The sequence below is a fragment of the Coregonus clupeaformis genome, chromosome 6 (assembly GCF_020615455.1).
Source record: "Coregonus clupeaformis isolate EN_2021a chromosome 6, ASM2061545v1, whole genome shotgun sequence".
NCBI classification, from domain to species: Eukaryota; Metazoa; Chordata; class Actinopteri; order Salmoniformes; family Salmonidae; genus Coregonus; species Coregonus clupeaformis.
In genome coordinates, this window is record NC_059197.1 from 42515001 (window position 1) to 42532841 (window position 17841).

The 17841-nt window shown below is 41.7% G+C and overlaps 1 protein-coding gene across 1 annotated transcript in view; it reads left to right on the forward strand.

Moving 5' to 3' along the window:
• The window catches only part of LOC121567393 (serine/threonine-protein kinase D2-like), a 65989-nt gene extending 49131 nt beyond the window's left edge, over positions 1-16858 (forward strand). The window contains exons 14-18 of the mRNA XM_041877408.1: positions 2093-2254; positions 13223-13321; positions 15448-15715; positions 15862-15947; positions 16157-16858. Of these exons, the coding sequence (XP_041733342.1) occupies positions 2093-2254; positions 13223-13321; positions 15448-15715; positions 15862-15947; positions 16157-16378 (837 nt within the window). The 3' untranslated portion in view covers positions 16379-16858. The remainder of the gene's footprint in view (positions 1-2092; positions 2255-13222; positions 13322-15447; positions 15716-15861; positions 15948-16156) is intronic.
• The last annotated feature ends 983 nt before the right edge of the window (positions 16859-17841 follow it).

A 17841-nucleotide genomic window follows, 5' to 3' on the forward strand; every position in this document is an offset into this window, starting at 1 on the left:
GACACGTGCTCATCGAACATCTCATTCCAAAATCCTGGGCATTAATATGGAGATGGTCCCCCCTTTGCTGCTATAACAGCCTCCATTCTTCTGATAAGGCTTTCCACTAGATGTTGGAACATTGCTGCGGGGACTTGCTTCCGGTAAGCCACAAGAGCATTAGTAAGGTCGGGCACTGATGTTGGGAGATTTGGCCTGGCTCTCAGTCTGTGTTTCAATTCATCCCAAAGGTGTTCGATGGGGTTGAGGTCAGGGCTCTGTTCAGGCCAGTCAATTTCTTCCACACCAATCTCGTCAAACCATTTCTGTATGGACCTCACTTTGTGCACGGGGGCATTGTCATGCTGAAACAGGAAAAGGCCTTCCCCAAACTGTTGCCACAAAGTGGGAAGCACAGAATCGTCTAGAATGTCATTTTATGCTGTAGCGTTAAGATTTTCCTTCACTGGAACTAAAGGGGCCTAGCACGAACCATGAAAAATAGCCAGAGACCATTATTCCTCCTCCACCAAACTTTACAGTTGGCACTATGCATTGGGGCAGGTAGCGTTTCCTAGCATCCGCCAAACCAAGATTCGTCCGTCGGACGGCCAGATGGTGAAGCTTGATTCATCACTCCAGAGAACGTGTTTCCACTGCTCCAGAGTCCAATGGAGGCGAGCTTACACCACTCCAGCCGACATTTGGCATTGCGATTTTAGGCTAGTGAGTGTTGCAACCAAGGACAGACAATTTTTGCGTGCTACGCACTTCAGTGGTCCCGTTCTGTGAGCTTGTGTGGCCTACCACTTCGCGGCTGAGTTGTTGTTGCTCCTAGACGTTTCCACTTCACAATAACAGCACTTACAGTTGACCGGGGCAGCTCTAGCAGTGCAGAAATTTGAAGAACTGACTTGTTGGAAAGGTGGCATCCTATGACGGTGCCACGTTGAAAGTCACTGAGCCATTCTACTGCCAACGTTTGTCTATGGAGAGTGCATGGCTGTGTGCTCGATTTTATACACCTGTCAGCAACGAGTGTGGCTCAAATAGCCGATTCCACAAATTGGCTCCGTATTCCCTACATATTGCACTACCCTGGTCCAAAGTAGTGCAATATTCTAGATTTACATTTTTAGTCATTTAGCAGACGCTCTTATCCAGAGCGACTTACAGTTAGTGAATACATATTTTTTTATACTGGCCCCCCGTGGGAATCGAACCCACAACCCTGGCGTTGCAAACGCCATGCTCTATCAACTGAGCTACATCCCTGCCGGCCATTCCCTCCCCTACCCTGGACGACGCTGGGCCAATTGTGCGCCGCCCATGAGTCTCCCGGTCGCGGCCGGCTGGATTCGAACCAGGATCTCTAGTGGCACAGTTAGCACTGCGATGCAGTGCCTTAGACCACTGCGCCACTCAGGAGACTACAATATGTAGGGAATAAGATGTAATTTGGGACGTAGACTGTTAGACTCCCAACTACAGATGTAGGATCTTAGTTTGAGCCAGTTTGCTACAGCAGGAAAATAATCCTGCAGCAACAGGACATTTGAATTATTGTGTGGATTATAATTCATGGACTTTCTTTGTAGGGGTTGATACATTTTCGATTAGGACAAATCAAGTCTGAAAGTTTTAAAGTGGAAATTACAAACTTGAGAAGCCTTTTTAAATCTTGAATACACTACACGTTTGTATTTCTTGCTGTGCAGGAAAATTCTTAGCAACAAAAGAGTTATCAAATTAAGATCCTATGTCTGTACAGGCCACAAGTGTCCATTTTTACATCATGAGGTTGTCATACCAACTGCATTCAATTACATAAGCAGATTTTACAGCAGAATCATCATCTCTTTGGGGTGTACTTAGATAAAGGTCAAGTGACAAATAAACACTGCCATCGCACTATACTCTAACTAACTGATACTCAGTCTAATTCTCTCTCACTCTTCCATCCCATCCACTCTACCTCTCTCTGTTTCTTTCCCTCCCTGTGTGTCATTTCCCCTCTTCTTCTGCCCTCTTTCTCTCTTTTCTTCTCTGTCTCTCTCACTGTCTCTTGCTCTTTTTCCCTTTCCCCTTCTCCCTCCCTCTCTCCATCTCTCAGAGTCTACGTCACCTGGGCATAGTGAATCTGGAGTGTATGTTTGAGACTCCAGAGAAGGTGTTTGTGGTGATGGAGAAGCTCCATGGAGACATGTTGGAGATGATCCTGTCCAGTGAGAAAGGCAGGCTCCCAGAGAGGCTCACCAAGTTCCTCATCACACAGGTCAGTGTGTGTGTGTGTGTGTGTGTGTGTGTGTGTGTGTGTGTGTGTGTGTGTGTGTGTGTGTGTGTGTGTGTGTGTATGTGTGTACTCCCATACAGAAAGACAATACATTAAAAATATTGTTTAAAATAATTGTTTTAGGATACATGTGAAATATGTAGAATTGGACAAATAATGTATTTGTCCAATTGTAACGTTCCACGAAAGGAGTGCCTTTTGCATCCCTTTGATAAGTTAAGTAGCAATTATGCACCAATATTGCATTTTTAAATGCCTGTTATATGAAATGAAGTGCCCTTTGACATAGAGCACATGGAGAATTCAATAAATCAGAATTTCAATATCAATAAAGACTTGCTAAAGTGCCAGAATTCAGCATTTTAATAATAATATGCCATTTAGCATACGCTTTTATCCAAAGCGACTTATAGTCATGCGTGCATACATTTTTTTTGTGTATGGGTGGTCCCGGGGATCGAACCCACTACCTTGGCGTTACAAGCGCCGTGCTCTACCAGCTGAGCTATAGAGGACCACTTTGACATGTCCCTCTGTGCACCCTCTGTGATTTCTAGGAAGATTTTAACCCACTAACCCCCCAAAATACTCCAGGTTTTCACCATCATTAGCTAGGTTTCCATCCAATTGACGACAGATTTCTATGTGAATATTCAAAAATAAGCGTAAATAAAATACAGTGGGGAAAAAAAGTATTTAGTCAGCCACCAATTGTGCAAGTTCTCCCACTTAAAAAGATGAGAGAGGCCTGTAATTTTCATCATAGGTACACGTCAACTATGACAGACAAATTGAGGAAAAATATCCTGAAAATCACATTATAGGATTTTTAATGAATTTATTTGCAAATTATGGTGGAAAATAAGTATTTGGTCACCTACAAACAAATAAAGATTTCTGGCTCTCACAGACCTGTAACTTCTTCTTTAAGAGGCTCCTCTGTCCTCCACTCGTTACCTGTATTAATGGCACCTGTTTGAACTTGTTATCAGTATAAAAGACACCTGTCCACAACCTCAAACAGTCACACTCCAAACTCCACTATGGCCAAGACCAAAGAGCTGTCAAAGGACACCAGAAACAGAATTGTAGACCTGCACCAGGCTGGGAAGACTGAATCTGCAATAGGTAAGCAGCTTGGTTTGATGAAATCAACTGTGGGAGCAATTATTAGGAAATGGAAGACATACAAGACCACTGATAATCTCCCTCGATCTGGGGCTCCACGCAAGATCTCACCCCGTGGGGTCAAAATGATCACAAGAACGGTGAGCAAAAATCCCAGAACCACACGGGGGGACCTAGTGAATGACCTGCAGAGAGCTGGGACCAAAGTAACAAAGCCTACCATCAGTAACACACTACGCCGCCAGGGACTCAAATCCTGCAGTGCAAGACGTGTCCCCCTGCTTAAGCCTGCTTATGTCCAGGCCCGTCTGAAGTTTGCTAGAGTGCATTTGGATGATCCAGGATTTGGAGAATGTCATATGGTCAGATGAAACCAAAATAGAACTTTTTGGTAAAAACTCAACTCATCGTGTTTGGAGGACAAAGAATGCTGAGTTGCATCCAAAGAACACCATACCTACTGTGAAGCATGGGGGTGGAAACATCATGCTTTGGGGCTGTTTTTCTGCAAAGGGACCAGGACGACTGATCCGTGTAAAGGAAAGAATGAATGGGGCCATGTATCGTGAGATTTTGAGTGAAAACCTCCTTCCATCAGCAAGGGCTTTGAAGATGAAACGTGGCTGGGTCTTTCAGCATGACAATGACCCCAAACACACCGCCCGGGCAACGAAGGAGTGGCTTCGTAAGAAGCATTTCAAGGTCCTGGAGTGGCCTAACCAGTCTCCAGATCTCAACCCCATAGAAAATCTTTGGAGGGAGTTGAAAGTCTGTGTTGCCCAGCGACAGCCCCAAAACATCACTGCTCTAGAGGAGATCTGCATGGAGGAATGGGCCAAAATACCAGCAACAGTGTGTGAAAACCTTGTGAAGACTTACAGAAATCGTTTGAACTGTGTCATTGCCAACAAAGGGTATTGTGATGTCACGAGAGGCTGTGTCCTGGAGGGACGTTACATCCCCCTGAGGTGGCTGCAAACCCAGACAGCTATGGCTCCATCTGCTGGTATGGTCGGGAACTCCACCCCTCTATGGCCAATCTTCCCACGCAGCTGAAACAAATGAGGAGCTGATGAGCTGAAGGTTTGGGAAGGGAAGAGACACAGTCTCCAACCTGGGCTCTCTGGAGGACAAGAGTGCTGCACGTCCACTTCCATGAGGAATATAAGGATTTGGAGATACTTACCTTTGGGAAATACTCACCGTTGGATATATGCACCTGTGGAAATACGTGAGAGACATTTGGAAGGACTTTTTGCTGGGTTGGCCACTAGCTGCAACGTGGACTACAGTAAGGCTGGGGAAAAGTTATCTGAGCGAGTGAGAATTATGATTTTGGATGTGGAAGAGACATCCCTGAACTGTTAACCCTTAAAGAGCCACAAGAGAACAGAATTTTGTTATATTTTCGTTAATTTCCCAAGACCTATAATAAAATCCTTGTTTTGTTTGAACCTTGTCTCCTTGCACTACTTGAGCAATCCCGCTGAAAGCTGTGTAGCCTCTCGTGACGTCACAGTATATAACAAAGTATTGAGAAACTTTTGTTATTGACCAAATACTTATTTTCCACCATAATTTGCAAATAAATTCATAAAAAATCCTACAATGTGATTTTCTGGATTTTTTTTCCACATTTTGTCTGTCAAAGTTGACGTGTACCTATGATGAACATTACAGGCCTCTCTCATCTTTTTAAGTGGGAGAACATGCACAATTGGTGGCTGACTAAATACTTTTTTTCCCCACTGTATGTGCATTTTCCCACCAGTAAATCAGTGTGTGATGACATAGCGAACACAAAATGTACGTTTTTCTTGTTACGAATAAAAATCTAAAGTTCAATGTGTTTTCATCGCATTTTCAACTCTACGGAAAGTTTTGTCACAAAAATGGTTGCGTATTTAACGCAAGCAAATGTGCCTACTCTGGTCTTGGCACATCCTCTCTATAGCCAACAGCTCGCAGATACAGTGAGGGAAAAAAGTATTTGATCCCCTGCTGCTTTTGTACGTTTGCCCACTGACAAAGAAATGATCAGTCTATAATTTTAATGGTAGGTTTATTTGAACAGTGGGAGACAGAATAACAACAAAAAAATCCAGAAAAACGCATGTCAAAAATGTAATAAATTGATTTGCATTTTAATGCATTTGAACGTAAACATTTATTTTTTATCAAAATGAATTTTGGGGCAGAAATGCCTTCTGGAACATGTCAACTTTCATGTGCCTTAATAACAAACTTGTATGCCATCTGTAAATACAATTTTTGTTTTATTACCAGCCTAGTTGGTTTAGCCACGGAAAAAGTCAGGAACCTTCCCACTAGGCATGATTGGCTGAAATAATGGATGGGCTGGACATGCCAAGAGATTAGTTCGGATTGGTCTGCCTTGTAGCACGCTTGGGCTCGCTAGCTAACATTGCTGGTGGGCTCGCTAGCTAATGCTACGTGTATGATCTCTGTAGTAATATTATTCATATCTCAGAGCCATTTGCATTGCTAGTTATAGCCTAATGTTAGCTAGCTAGCTAACATAGAACCTAGTTGGTTAACTTTAGCTACCTTCATGCAGTGTAGTAACATTATGAGTTGGGATTATGGTTAATTGTTTAGCTAGCTAGCTAGCTAAACAAAAGACTCCACTATGCAAGTAACCATTTCACTGTACTGTTTACACCTTCTGTATCCTGTGCATGTGACAAATAAACTTAGATTTTATTTGATATAGTGTGTGTTTACCAGAGACGGCAATGTGAAGATCAACATGACCTGCACCAAAATCCAATTAGGATATAATGTTAGGCCAAAGAGACAGTGTCCAAGTTAAAAAATTCTCAGATAGAATGCCCTGCTTTTACTTCGTCACACTCACAACTGTAAGCTATTTTCTGTAATCAGCTCGTCATTAACTTGTAAATAAGGATCTTGTTGTGAGTTTTTTTTCTGTAATAATGAATTCAAATTAGCTAATGTTAAGACGTTGTCAGCTATATGATATGGTCATTATTTGAACTGGCTAGCCAGCTAACTTAACATTAGCTAGCTAGCTAACAAGCTAGAAATGAACCAATGACGTCAGTGATCTTCAGGTTGGAGCTCTAGAACGAGGCTTGAGTTCCCGACTTGGAATTCTGAGTTGGATGACCTTTCATAACGTATTTTCCCAGTCCGATAGTCTTTTTCCGAGTTGAACGCACTGAAGTCTGAGATTTCCCAGTTCCGAGTTTCCAGTTGTTTTGAACGCGGCAGAAGTCATGCTGGATTGACAGCATGGCCAATGTATTCAACCTTTGCTGTTGCGTGTGAATGTTTATCCTTTTAAGCTTGGAAAAAATACCCTTTCACACACATGTTTTAAATCCTTAAACCCAGACTTGGATCACACACCCTCTCCACCGAATAGGAGGCAGGGGAAGCTTTGCAATGCTTGCAGTTAGCCATTGATTCCTTCCAAATCACTTATTGTTGAAATTGCGATTTCCAACTTGTTGTGTAATGTTTATGTCCAATGGCCGATAAGCACCGATACGTTTTATCCATAGTTTCTCTTCATACGACAAGGATTGAAAAGGTTTTGCCAGTATATTGTCGATGTGATTCATGATGATGGCTGCTTGTCTAGCTTGCAAGCTAAGATTGTGAAAGTATTATGTTGACATGATCAGTCCAATCAAAGCTAGCTGTAATTTGACATTATTTTATCTGTGGTTAATGACCTTGAGCCTTCTTGGACGGGCATTTCTAATGTAAATCTATGGCAACACCCAAGGGGTCTTGAACTGTCTAGCTCTCCCTGTAGATTCGGCGGTGACCTAGGGTCCCCATGAGTGACAGAACACTGAGTCAATCACGGCGCAACTAGAGAAGATTACCAATGCCTACGCTCTGTATTTTTGCTGGCTGCCCCTCCACCACAGAAAGCACTGAGCTAGGCTGAAACACCTGCATTTTGTAGCTGCCTTACTCAAGAAGGAGACCGTGTTCGTATGCGGCTTTATTAACCTCTATGGGATCGGCTAACATGCGCTAATGTGATTAGCATGACTGTTGTAAGTAACAGCAAACTTTCCAGGACATAGACATGTCTTATATTGGCAGAAAGCTTACATTCTTGTTAATCTAACTGCACTGTCCAATTTACAATAGCTATTACAGTGAAAAAATACCATGCTATTGTTTGAGGAGAGTGCACAACAACAAAAAACTTGTTAAGGCAACTGGTTTGATACATTCACCTCTGAAGGTAAATAATGTACTTACATTCAGTAACCTTGCTCTGATTTGTCATCCTGAGGGTCCCAGAGATAAAATGTAGCATAGTTTTGTTTATTAAAATATTTGTATATTCAAATGTAGGAACTGGGTTCTACAGTTTGAACCCTTGCTGTCTCTGCCTTCACACCCACCCCGCCATCTAGATGTGTGAAAGTTAGTGTATAAGCTAATGAACCATCATATATGACATTCCTGGGAGTGTGTAAACTTACATTTTGTATTACCATATCATTTTTGTATGTTCTCTATAGTTATGTACTTCAAAATGTATCAATTGACCAATTCGACACATTTGGGCAGACTTGATACAAAATAGTCCAGTATTGCAATGCTTCACTGGATCAATCGGAAACTTTGCACACACACTGCTGCCATCTATTGGCCAAAATCTAAATTGTGCCTAAACTGCAATATTATATTGTGGCCTTTCTCTTGCATTTCAAAGATGATGAAAAAATAAAAAATATATAAATCATGTTTTTTTGATTAATAAAATAAAATAAATACTTACTGTAGTACATTTTTTTATCTCTTCAGATGGAAAAACAGGTTTTTTATTTAGTTGAACATGTGCTCTTTATGACAGAATGTTAAAGGTGCACTATGCAGAAATCTGGTTGCAAAAATTCTAATAGTTTGCCTAATTTCAGTTTATGTGACAAAACAAGTAGTATAGTGTAGAGAATCATTGTACCATCTAAACCGCTGTGAAATATATTTTCCATAACCCAAAATATTGTATTTTCAGCTGTTTGAAGCTGGTGTACAAAACTGAAAGTAAAAGATGCAAAAACGAAACTTAAGAACGAGAAGCATAGACATAGCACACATAGAACAGATCTACTGCTTCTTAAACTTGCTTTCAATGAGAATGACAGATCTCACATTTCTATGTGAATTTGGTTCGGGTCACCCAAAAAGTTACATATTGTCTTATTCTGTTGACAAAATAATCGATGCTTGGCAGCCGTTTGAAAAATATAACAAAATCATGCTCTTTTGTCCATAATAATCTCATCATTATTGTAGTCTATACACTGAGTACATTAAGAACACCTGCTCTTTCCATGACATATACTCTGACCAGGTGAATCCAGGTGAAAGCTATGATCCCTTATTTATTTCACTTGTTAAATCCACTTCAGTCAGTGTAGATGAAGGGGAGGACACAGGTTAAAGAAGGATTTTTAAGCCTTGACACAATTGAAACATGGCTTGTGTATGTGTGCCATTCAGAGGGTGAAGGGGCAAGACAAAATATTTAATTGCCTTTGAACGGGGTATGGTAGTAAATGCCAGGCACACCGGTTTGTGTCAAGAACTGCAACGCTGCTGGGTTTTCACGCTCAACCTTTTGATGCATATGATCACATATTTGTCCCTGCAGCGTACCATCGCAAATATGTGATTGGAACAGTAGCAACAAAATGTATGATGCAACAAACGCTTCTAAACAGCATTGTTGTCTGAAAAGCATCTAAACAATGTTTGGTACTGATGGAAAATAAAGGTCTTCACAACTGTTATGATGAGTTTCTCGGGTATCAAGTATATAATAATAATAATATGCCATTTAGCAGACGCTTTTATCCAAAGCGGCTTACAGTCATACGTGCATACATTTTTTTATATTTTTTTTTTGTGTATGGGTGGTCCTGGGGATCGAACCCACTACCTTGGCGTTACAAGCGCCGTGCTCTACCAGCTGAGCTGTAGGATGTAAGGATATACTTAGACACTTTTGATGGGGAGTTCATATAACTATTTAATAGGTACCATGGTTCGTTATAACAAAAGACATGGCTCTGCCTCTTGCCATTTCGAACTCCAGAACAAAGACATCCTCTCAGCTTATATACACTCTGTTACACGTTTCTTCACGAACATCTGGTAACCCTCAGTGGGCACTCCCTTCTTTGATGTTATTACCCTTTACCCAAAGTCAGTATATCCTATCCATCAATCATGCTACCATAAACATCAGTAATCTCCTATGACATACTGGAATGTAGACTCTGTGGCACCAAGCCACTTATCTACTAACTCTAACCTGGTCCACAACACTATGAAAACCTCATATCAATAACTCTATTCCTCAATTTCACCTTTTATTGTAAAAGATAAATGTAAACTTCATCGTAAAAGATAAATGCAAACTTCATCATCCAAGCATCACACGGAACACATCCACAGCCAAACTCATTCCATAAACCAGTCTAAATAACAGTTTGCGCTGACAAAAAAACGAAACATTAGTTAGCGACCTAACAGCTAGACTTGTTTACAATGTACCTCATCTCTGGTGAGCACAAGGGAGAAATGTAATATTGTTTAGAAAAGAGATGCGTGTCAGCTAAGCTAACAGCGGCTAAATTCTTTATGATGGAGCCATGTTTGTTTATGTTTGACAAGCGAAACTCCCTAATCCCAGAATGCCATTCATTATAAGACGCAAATAAGCAAAGTCAAAGTTGACCCTGGTTGCTTCTGTGTGTCGCTCTGGATGGGAGTCTGTTTGATTACTAATGTGATGTACTTGTTGAGCGTCTTCACTGCAAGTATATTGTATGTTTTAAATATTAAATCAATAAAAAAGACAGAGATGGCTGCGCCCATTGCCTGAATAAGATCAACTTAGTTTGGCCACTTTGGCAACTCACTTTGGCAGCTCGATATTAGGAAGGTGTTCCTAATGTTTGGTATACTCAATGTACGTGCTCTCTTGCCAACAGCAGATAGCGCTGTTGGCTAGAGCGCATGTGCCAATACCAGAGTGGGCAGACTCGCTATATAACGATATATAACGCAATATTTTTGTGAGAAAACCATTTAACTTAATTTTGTTAATTTTTTAAACTTTATTTATTTTTATTCGGTACATGGGAATTTAACCACAAAATGTATTTGTATGTGCACTACGTCATCACAGACAGCCTTTTATCTGCAACAAGTCAATTTGATGGAAACAAATCTCTGGTAGGAAAATGCGGGTTTTAGAATATTCACATGAAAATCTGTCACCAATTGGATGGAATCAAATCAAATCAAATTTGATTTGCCACATGCACCGAATACAACAGGTGTAGACATTACCGTGAAATGCTTACCTAACTACTGATACGTAAAGAGTAATATAAGAAGCTGAATTAGTAACCCCTCTAGCCACCCTGTAGACTAGAGCCATATACATAGTGTGACATCGCAAAGGAAGCCTTTGAGTCTTTGAAAAGGGATTTATGCACAATGTTAGATTATATGGGGAATTCTCGTCAGAAATCACTCCATTGTATTTGTATTTGTATTTATTATGGATCCCCATTAGCTGCTGCCAAGGCATCAGCTACTCTTCTTTGGGTCCGGCAATATTAAGGCAGTTATACAATTTTAAAAACATTACAACACGTTCATAACAGATTTCACAACACACTGTGTGCCCTCAGGCCCCTACTCCACTACCACATATCAACAACACAAAGTCCATGTGTACAGTTGAAGTCGGAAGTTTACATACACTTAGGTTGGAGTCATTAAAACTCGTTTTTCAACCACTCCACAAATGTCTTGTTAACAAACTATAGTTTTGGCAAGTCGGTTAGGACATCTACTTTGTGCATGACACAAGTAATTTTTCCAACAATTGTTTACAGACAGATTATTTTACTTATAATTCACTGGATCACAATTCCAGTGGGTCAGAAGTTTAAATACACTAAGTTGACTGTGACTTTAAACTGCTTGGAAAAATCCAGAAAATGATGTCATGGCTTTAGAAGCTTCTGAAAGGCTAATTGACATCATTTGAGTCAATTGGAGGTGTACCTGTGGATGTATTTCAAGGTCTACCTTCAAACTCAGTGCCTCTTTGCTTGACATCATGGGAAAATCAAAAGAAATCAGCCAAGACCTCAGAAAACAATTGTAGACCTTGACAAGTCTGGTTCATCATTGGGAGCAATTTCCAAATGCCTGAAGGTACCACGTTCATCTGTACAAACAATAGTATGCAAGTATAAACACCATGGGACCATGCAGCCGTCATACCGCTCAGGAAGGAGACACGTTCTGTCTCCTAGAGATGAACATAATTTGGTGCGAAAAGTACAAATCAATCCCAGAACAACAGCAAAGGACCTTGTGAAGATGCTGGAGGAAACAGGTACAAAAGTATCTATATCCACAGTAAAACGAGTCCTATATCGACATAACCTGAAAGGCCGCTCAGCAAGGAAGAAGCCACTGCTCCAAAACAGCCATAAAAAAGCCAGACTACGGTTTGCAACTGCACATGGGGACAAAGATCATACTTTTTGGAGAAATGTCCTCTGGTCTGATGAAACAAAAATAGAACTGTTTGGCCATAATGACCATCGTTATGTTTGGAGGAAAAAGGGGGGCGCTTGCAAGCCGAAGAACATCATCCCAACAGTGAAGCACGGGGGTGGCAGCATCATGCTGTGGGGGTGCTTTGCTGCAGGAGGGACTGGTGCACTTCACAAAATAGATGGCATCATGAGGAAGGAAAATTATGTGGATATATTGAAGCAATATATAGCAATACATCAGTCAGGAAGTTAAAGCTTTGGTCACAAATGGGTCTTCCAAATGGACAATGACCCCAAGCATACGTCCAAAGTTGTGGCAAAATGGCTTAAGGACAACAAAGTCAAGGTATTGGAGTGGCCAACCCAAAGCCCTGACCTCAGTCCTATATATAACATTTGTGTGCAAAACTGAAAAAGCGTGTGCGAGCAAGGAGGCCTACGAACCTGACTCAGTTACACCAGCTCTGTCAGGTGGAATGGGCCAAAATTCACCCAACTTATTGTGGGAAGCTTGTGGAAGGCTACCCGAAACGTTTGACCCAAGTTAAACAATTGAAAGGCAATGGTACCATACTAATTGAGTAACTTCTGACTCACTGGAAATGTGATGAAATAAATAAAAGCTGAAATAAATGATTCTCTCTACTATTATTCTGACATTTCACATTCTTAAAATAAAGTGGTGATCCTAACTGACCTAAGAGAGGGAATTTTTACTAGGATTAAATGTCAGGAATTGTGAAAAACGGTTTAAATGTATTTGGCTAAGGTGTATGGAAACCTCCGACTTCAACTGTATTTCTGGAATATTGTCAGGCATTACATGCATTTAAGCAAACACGCAAATTTGAAATGCATTTGAAATACATTGAAAGAAAAAGTAATCTGTATGTGTTTGATAATGTTTTGGATTTTTTACGCCACCTTTTGATAAACTTAGCTGGGTGTGTTTGTGTGTGTTTCCTACAGTTATAAAGTTTATCAGACAACAGATCTGTTTGATAACCGCTGTGTGTTCTCACGTCATGAAAATAAACCTACACTCAAATCATTGAAATGTCATATTTGCTTGAGGGTTTGGCGGTTCCCGTTTCATGTTCTGTTGTTTCTCACTCACTACATAACACATACAATGTACCTCCGAAGCGTTTGTTTTTCTGGGGTTTGGTTTCCTGTTACAGCCCAGAGAGTCTAAGCCATATCCTGTTTGTGTGTGTAGATTCTGGCAGCCCTGAGGCACCTACACTTTAAGAACATCGTCCACTGTGACCTGAAGCCTGAGAATGTCCTGCTGGCCTCTGCCGAGCCCTTCCCCCAGGTACATACAACTGTTATGACACTATCACACACACCATGACTCTACACGTCAAAGCTAATGTAGAGATCTCTCTCTCTCTCTCTCTCTCTCTCTCTCTCTCTCTCTCTCTCTCTCTCTCTCTCTCCCCTCTCTCCCCCCTCTCTCTCCCTCTCTCTATATATATATATCTATATCTCTCTCTCTATATATATCTCTCTATATATATCTCTATATCTCTCTATATCTATATATCTATATCTCTCTCTATATATATCTTTATATCTCTCTCTCTATATCTCTCTCTCTCTCTCTCTCTCTCTCTCTCTCTCTCTATATATATATATATATATATATATATATATCTTTCTCTATATCTCTCTCTAAATATCTCTCTATCTCTCTCTCTATATATATCTCTCTATATATATCTTTATATCTCTCTCTCTATAGTTAGGGGTAAGGGGGGGAATTAACCGTTTCCTGTTGTGTGTGTGGCTCTCACACACACACACTCATTATTCTGAGAAAACCATGGTGGTCACATGGTAAACATACACACACATACAGTGGGCTCCGAAATGATTGACACCATTGATAAAGATGAACAATAATGACTATATTAAATAAATAATTCAAATACTGTGCTATATTTATTGTATACTCAACAAAATGGGTAAAGTATATTCTTTTATACTAATACAATTGCTTAGAGAAATAGATTTTGTTTAACAAGTAATACTTTTTTTCTGAGAAAGGTAGGGGTAAAAATTATTGACACCCCTAAAGATTCTTATAAATAAAGTAATCAAACGTTTAGTATTAGGTCTCATGTTCCTGGCATACAATGAATACATCAAGCTTGTGACTCTACGAACTTTCTGGATGCATTTGCAGTTTGTTTTTTGGTTGTGTTTTCAGATTATTTTGTGCCCAATATAAATTAATGGTAAATAAGAATAGAATATGTTTCTAAACACTTCTACATTCATGTGGATGCTACCATAATTGCAGATAATCCTGAATGAATCGTGAATAATGATGGGTGAGAAAGTTTGAGGGTCAAAGATCATACCTCTAAGACATGCTAACCTCCCCTGTTATTGGTAATGGTGAGAGGTTAGCATGTCTTGGAGAAATCAATCATTTCAGACCCCACTGTATATAATACAATATAATATAGAGAGTACCAGAACTGAGTTGATTTGCAGGGGGTACGAGGTAATTGAGGTAGCTATGTACATATACTATAGGTAGGAGTAAAGTGACTAGGCAACAGGATAGATAATAGACAACTCCATCTCATACCGAATCAGGCATAACAACAGCACAGCCAAGCCTGCTGATGGGAACAACTCAAAATAGTCTGGCACAACACACACACACTGTGCCCATTTGCTATCCTGGATTAACACACCAGATCTGAGAGTTACGGACATGGCCAGTGACCAGTGATGCCCTGTTACATACAGACAGACCACATTGAAAAAGACACAGGGGTAACACTATACCCCTGTCATACACACACACTGCTTCCAAGAAAGTGCTCTGGCAGTTATGATAGCATCAGTCAAAGTCACCTAAGAGAAGCTAGTGGTTGTTTGGACAGCCCTGGGATCCTGAATAGTTAATATAGTCTGGTTCAGGTCAGCAGCACTATACATGTTACAGGGCACGGGTCAACAGACCTGGGACATGATCTCTTCACCCAGCACCACAACAAGACCCAGGATCATGTATAAAACAGTTGGCATATACAGTATGTAGTCCTATGAAATAGGATGGCTTGATGGTGGCATCCAATGCAGCATGCTGGTAATGTTAGTAAGGGAGTTGGTATATCTGGGTCATCTATAACAGCCAGGTGGTGACTTCTCCCATACAGGGCGTGGCAGAGGTATGTTCAACTTATTTACTAGGCATGTCAAAGTGATGATGGGGTTATGGGATAGTGTTACTCATTTAGTAGAAGAGAGGAGAGTAGGCCATGATGCTGGAACTTACATACTGTAACATGTCATAGCTAACATCAGAACACTGGAGCTGGTCAAGAGGAAGCAGGCCCTATGACGTAGTCTCTCTCTCTCTCTCTCTCTCTCTCTCTCTCTCTCTCTCTCTCTCTCTCTCTCTCTCTCTCTCTCTCTCTCTAGGTGAAGCTGTGTGACTTTGGCTTTGCCCGTATAATTGGTGAGAAGTCGTTCAGGCGTTCGGTGGTGGGCACCCCAGCCTACCTTGCCCCAGAGGTGCTGCTCAACCAGGGTTATAACCGCTCCCTGGACATGTGGTCTGTAGGAGTCATCATGTACGTCAGCCTCAGTGGCACCTTCCCCTTCAACGAGGACGAGGACATCAACGACCAGATCCACAATGCTGCCTTCATGTACCCACCTAACCCCTGGAAACAGATTTCACCTGACGGTAAGACACACACACTTGTACTCATGCATGACAAATGCAAGTGTCTTACTCAATCATGGGTAAGTATATCTAAATGTCCATATTATTATGACATACACGTACAGTTCACATACTGTTCTCACCTGTGTGCCTGTGTTCCTCTTCAGCCACTGACCTGATCAACAACCTGCTCCAGGTGAAGATGAGGAAACGCTACAGCGTGGACAAGAGCCTCAGTCACTCCTATCTACAGGTACGCTAGTCAACAGAAGCACGGCAGCTATACAAAAGTCCATTACCTACAGTGGAGACACCAGAGACACAAGGCCCCCTAACTGACTTATTTCTCATGTTTCTCTCCATCCTCAAACCTCTCATCTCATCCTCTTCCCTCCTTCCATGCTCTTCTCTTCTTCCCCCTCCTCCCATCAACCCTCCCTCCCTCCCTCCTCTCCTCTCCAGGACTACCAGACATGGTTGGATCTGAGGGAGCTGGAGACCAAGCTGGGTGAGCGCTACATCACCCATGAGAGTGACGACTGCCGCTGGCAGATGTTTGCCCGCGAACACACACTTCCCTATCCGGCCCACCTGGTGCCCCCTTTGCCTGCGCTCGGGTCTGACGATGAGGCCAGGGAGGACGCAGACATGCAGGGGCTCACCGAGAGGGTCAGCATACTCTGAGAACCAGCAGAACCAGGACCCACGAGGGCCCAAGGGACTCAGACTGACCCAGGGAAGAGGAGGGGAGTGTGGGGAGCGAGTAGAGAGAGAGAGGGGCTGGCTGGATGGATGGAGGTCTGGAGAGTGGGGAGGGTGAGGCTTGGATGTTTAGCTGTAGAACAGCGCCTTCTATAGCGATGATCCCGCTCCTATCCGTCTACTAATGGTGTCCACTCTGGCCCAAGCCTGTCCAATCTCCAGACCCCATCCTTGACCCCTCTCTCATCGGTCCAGCTTAGCTCTTCAACCCATGAACTCTTTGAGTGTAAGAGACTGCTCTTCTGTATCCCACACGGACATGCTGTACTGTATCCAGTGGTGTCAGGGGATGTGTATCTCAGAAACCCGGGGAAGCACAGGAATCCCATGCTTATTGTCACAGAGAGAGAGAGAGAGAGAGAGAGAGAGAGAGAGAGAGAGAGAGAGAGAGAGAGAGAGAGAGAGAGAGAGAGAGAGAGAGAGAGAGAGAGAGAGAGAGAGAGAGAGAGAGAGAGAGAGAGAGAGAGAGAGAGAGAGAGAGAGAGAGAGAGAGAGAGAGAGAGAGAGAGAGAGAGAGAGAACATTAAGGCCTCGATCAATCCACTTATGCATGACTTACATCCACCCATAAACAAAACCTTATGAACCGTTCCTTTTTATTTTATTTTCATTGAATGTGATGACTGGAAGCACCCTGCCTGTACTGTCAGACCTGTTTGCTGCAGACCGGAAAGAGTTTAATGGAGACAAAGGAGTCATTTAGTACCTGTAAGTGGTAGATAAAGGGCTTATAACTGTAGGCAACAGACCAGTGCTAGTGGGCTGTCATCGTTTCAGAGGAAATCTGCTGTTCAAACGACAACAAAGAAAACAAAGCCAGAGATAGATGTAGCAATCAAAGATTGCACCTTTAATCTGTCCTCTGATACTGTCCTAGTTGGTGCAACACCATTATTGATGATTACTTATTAGTTAAGACTGAAGACTGCTCATCATCGGAAGTGCTAATTGTGAATTGGTGATGGTGATTCGAGGGTGTCCTAGACCTGTAGACATACACTGTTACAATGAAGGCAATGTGGACATTTTCTGAATAGTTTGTCATGGACACCATTAAACACCAATGGACAGTGGGGAAAATGCTATTGCTCTTTTAGTTATAGTAGAAAGACAATGAACTGCCCATCTCTGGAGTCAATTTTAATGTATGGGAGGAGGGCTATGATATTGATTACTGACTATGAACCTAGCATGTCAACATGTTGGATGTCCATGTGAAGTAGATTTGTCTAGAAGAAAAGCATAGTTATGAAGGAATATTATGTACATGTATAACCATATCTTTATGTAGTGTAATCAATGTATGCTTGGAGAATGTAAACCTATGGAAGATCCCAGCATTTATATATAACATCAGTACAAACCTTGACATACAATATTTCATC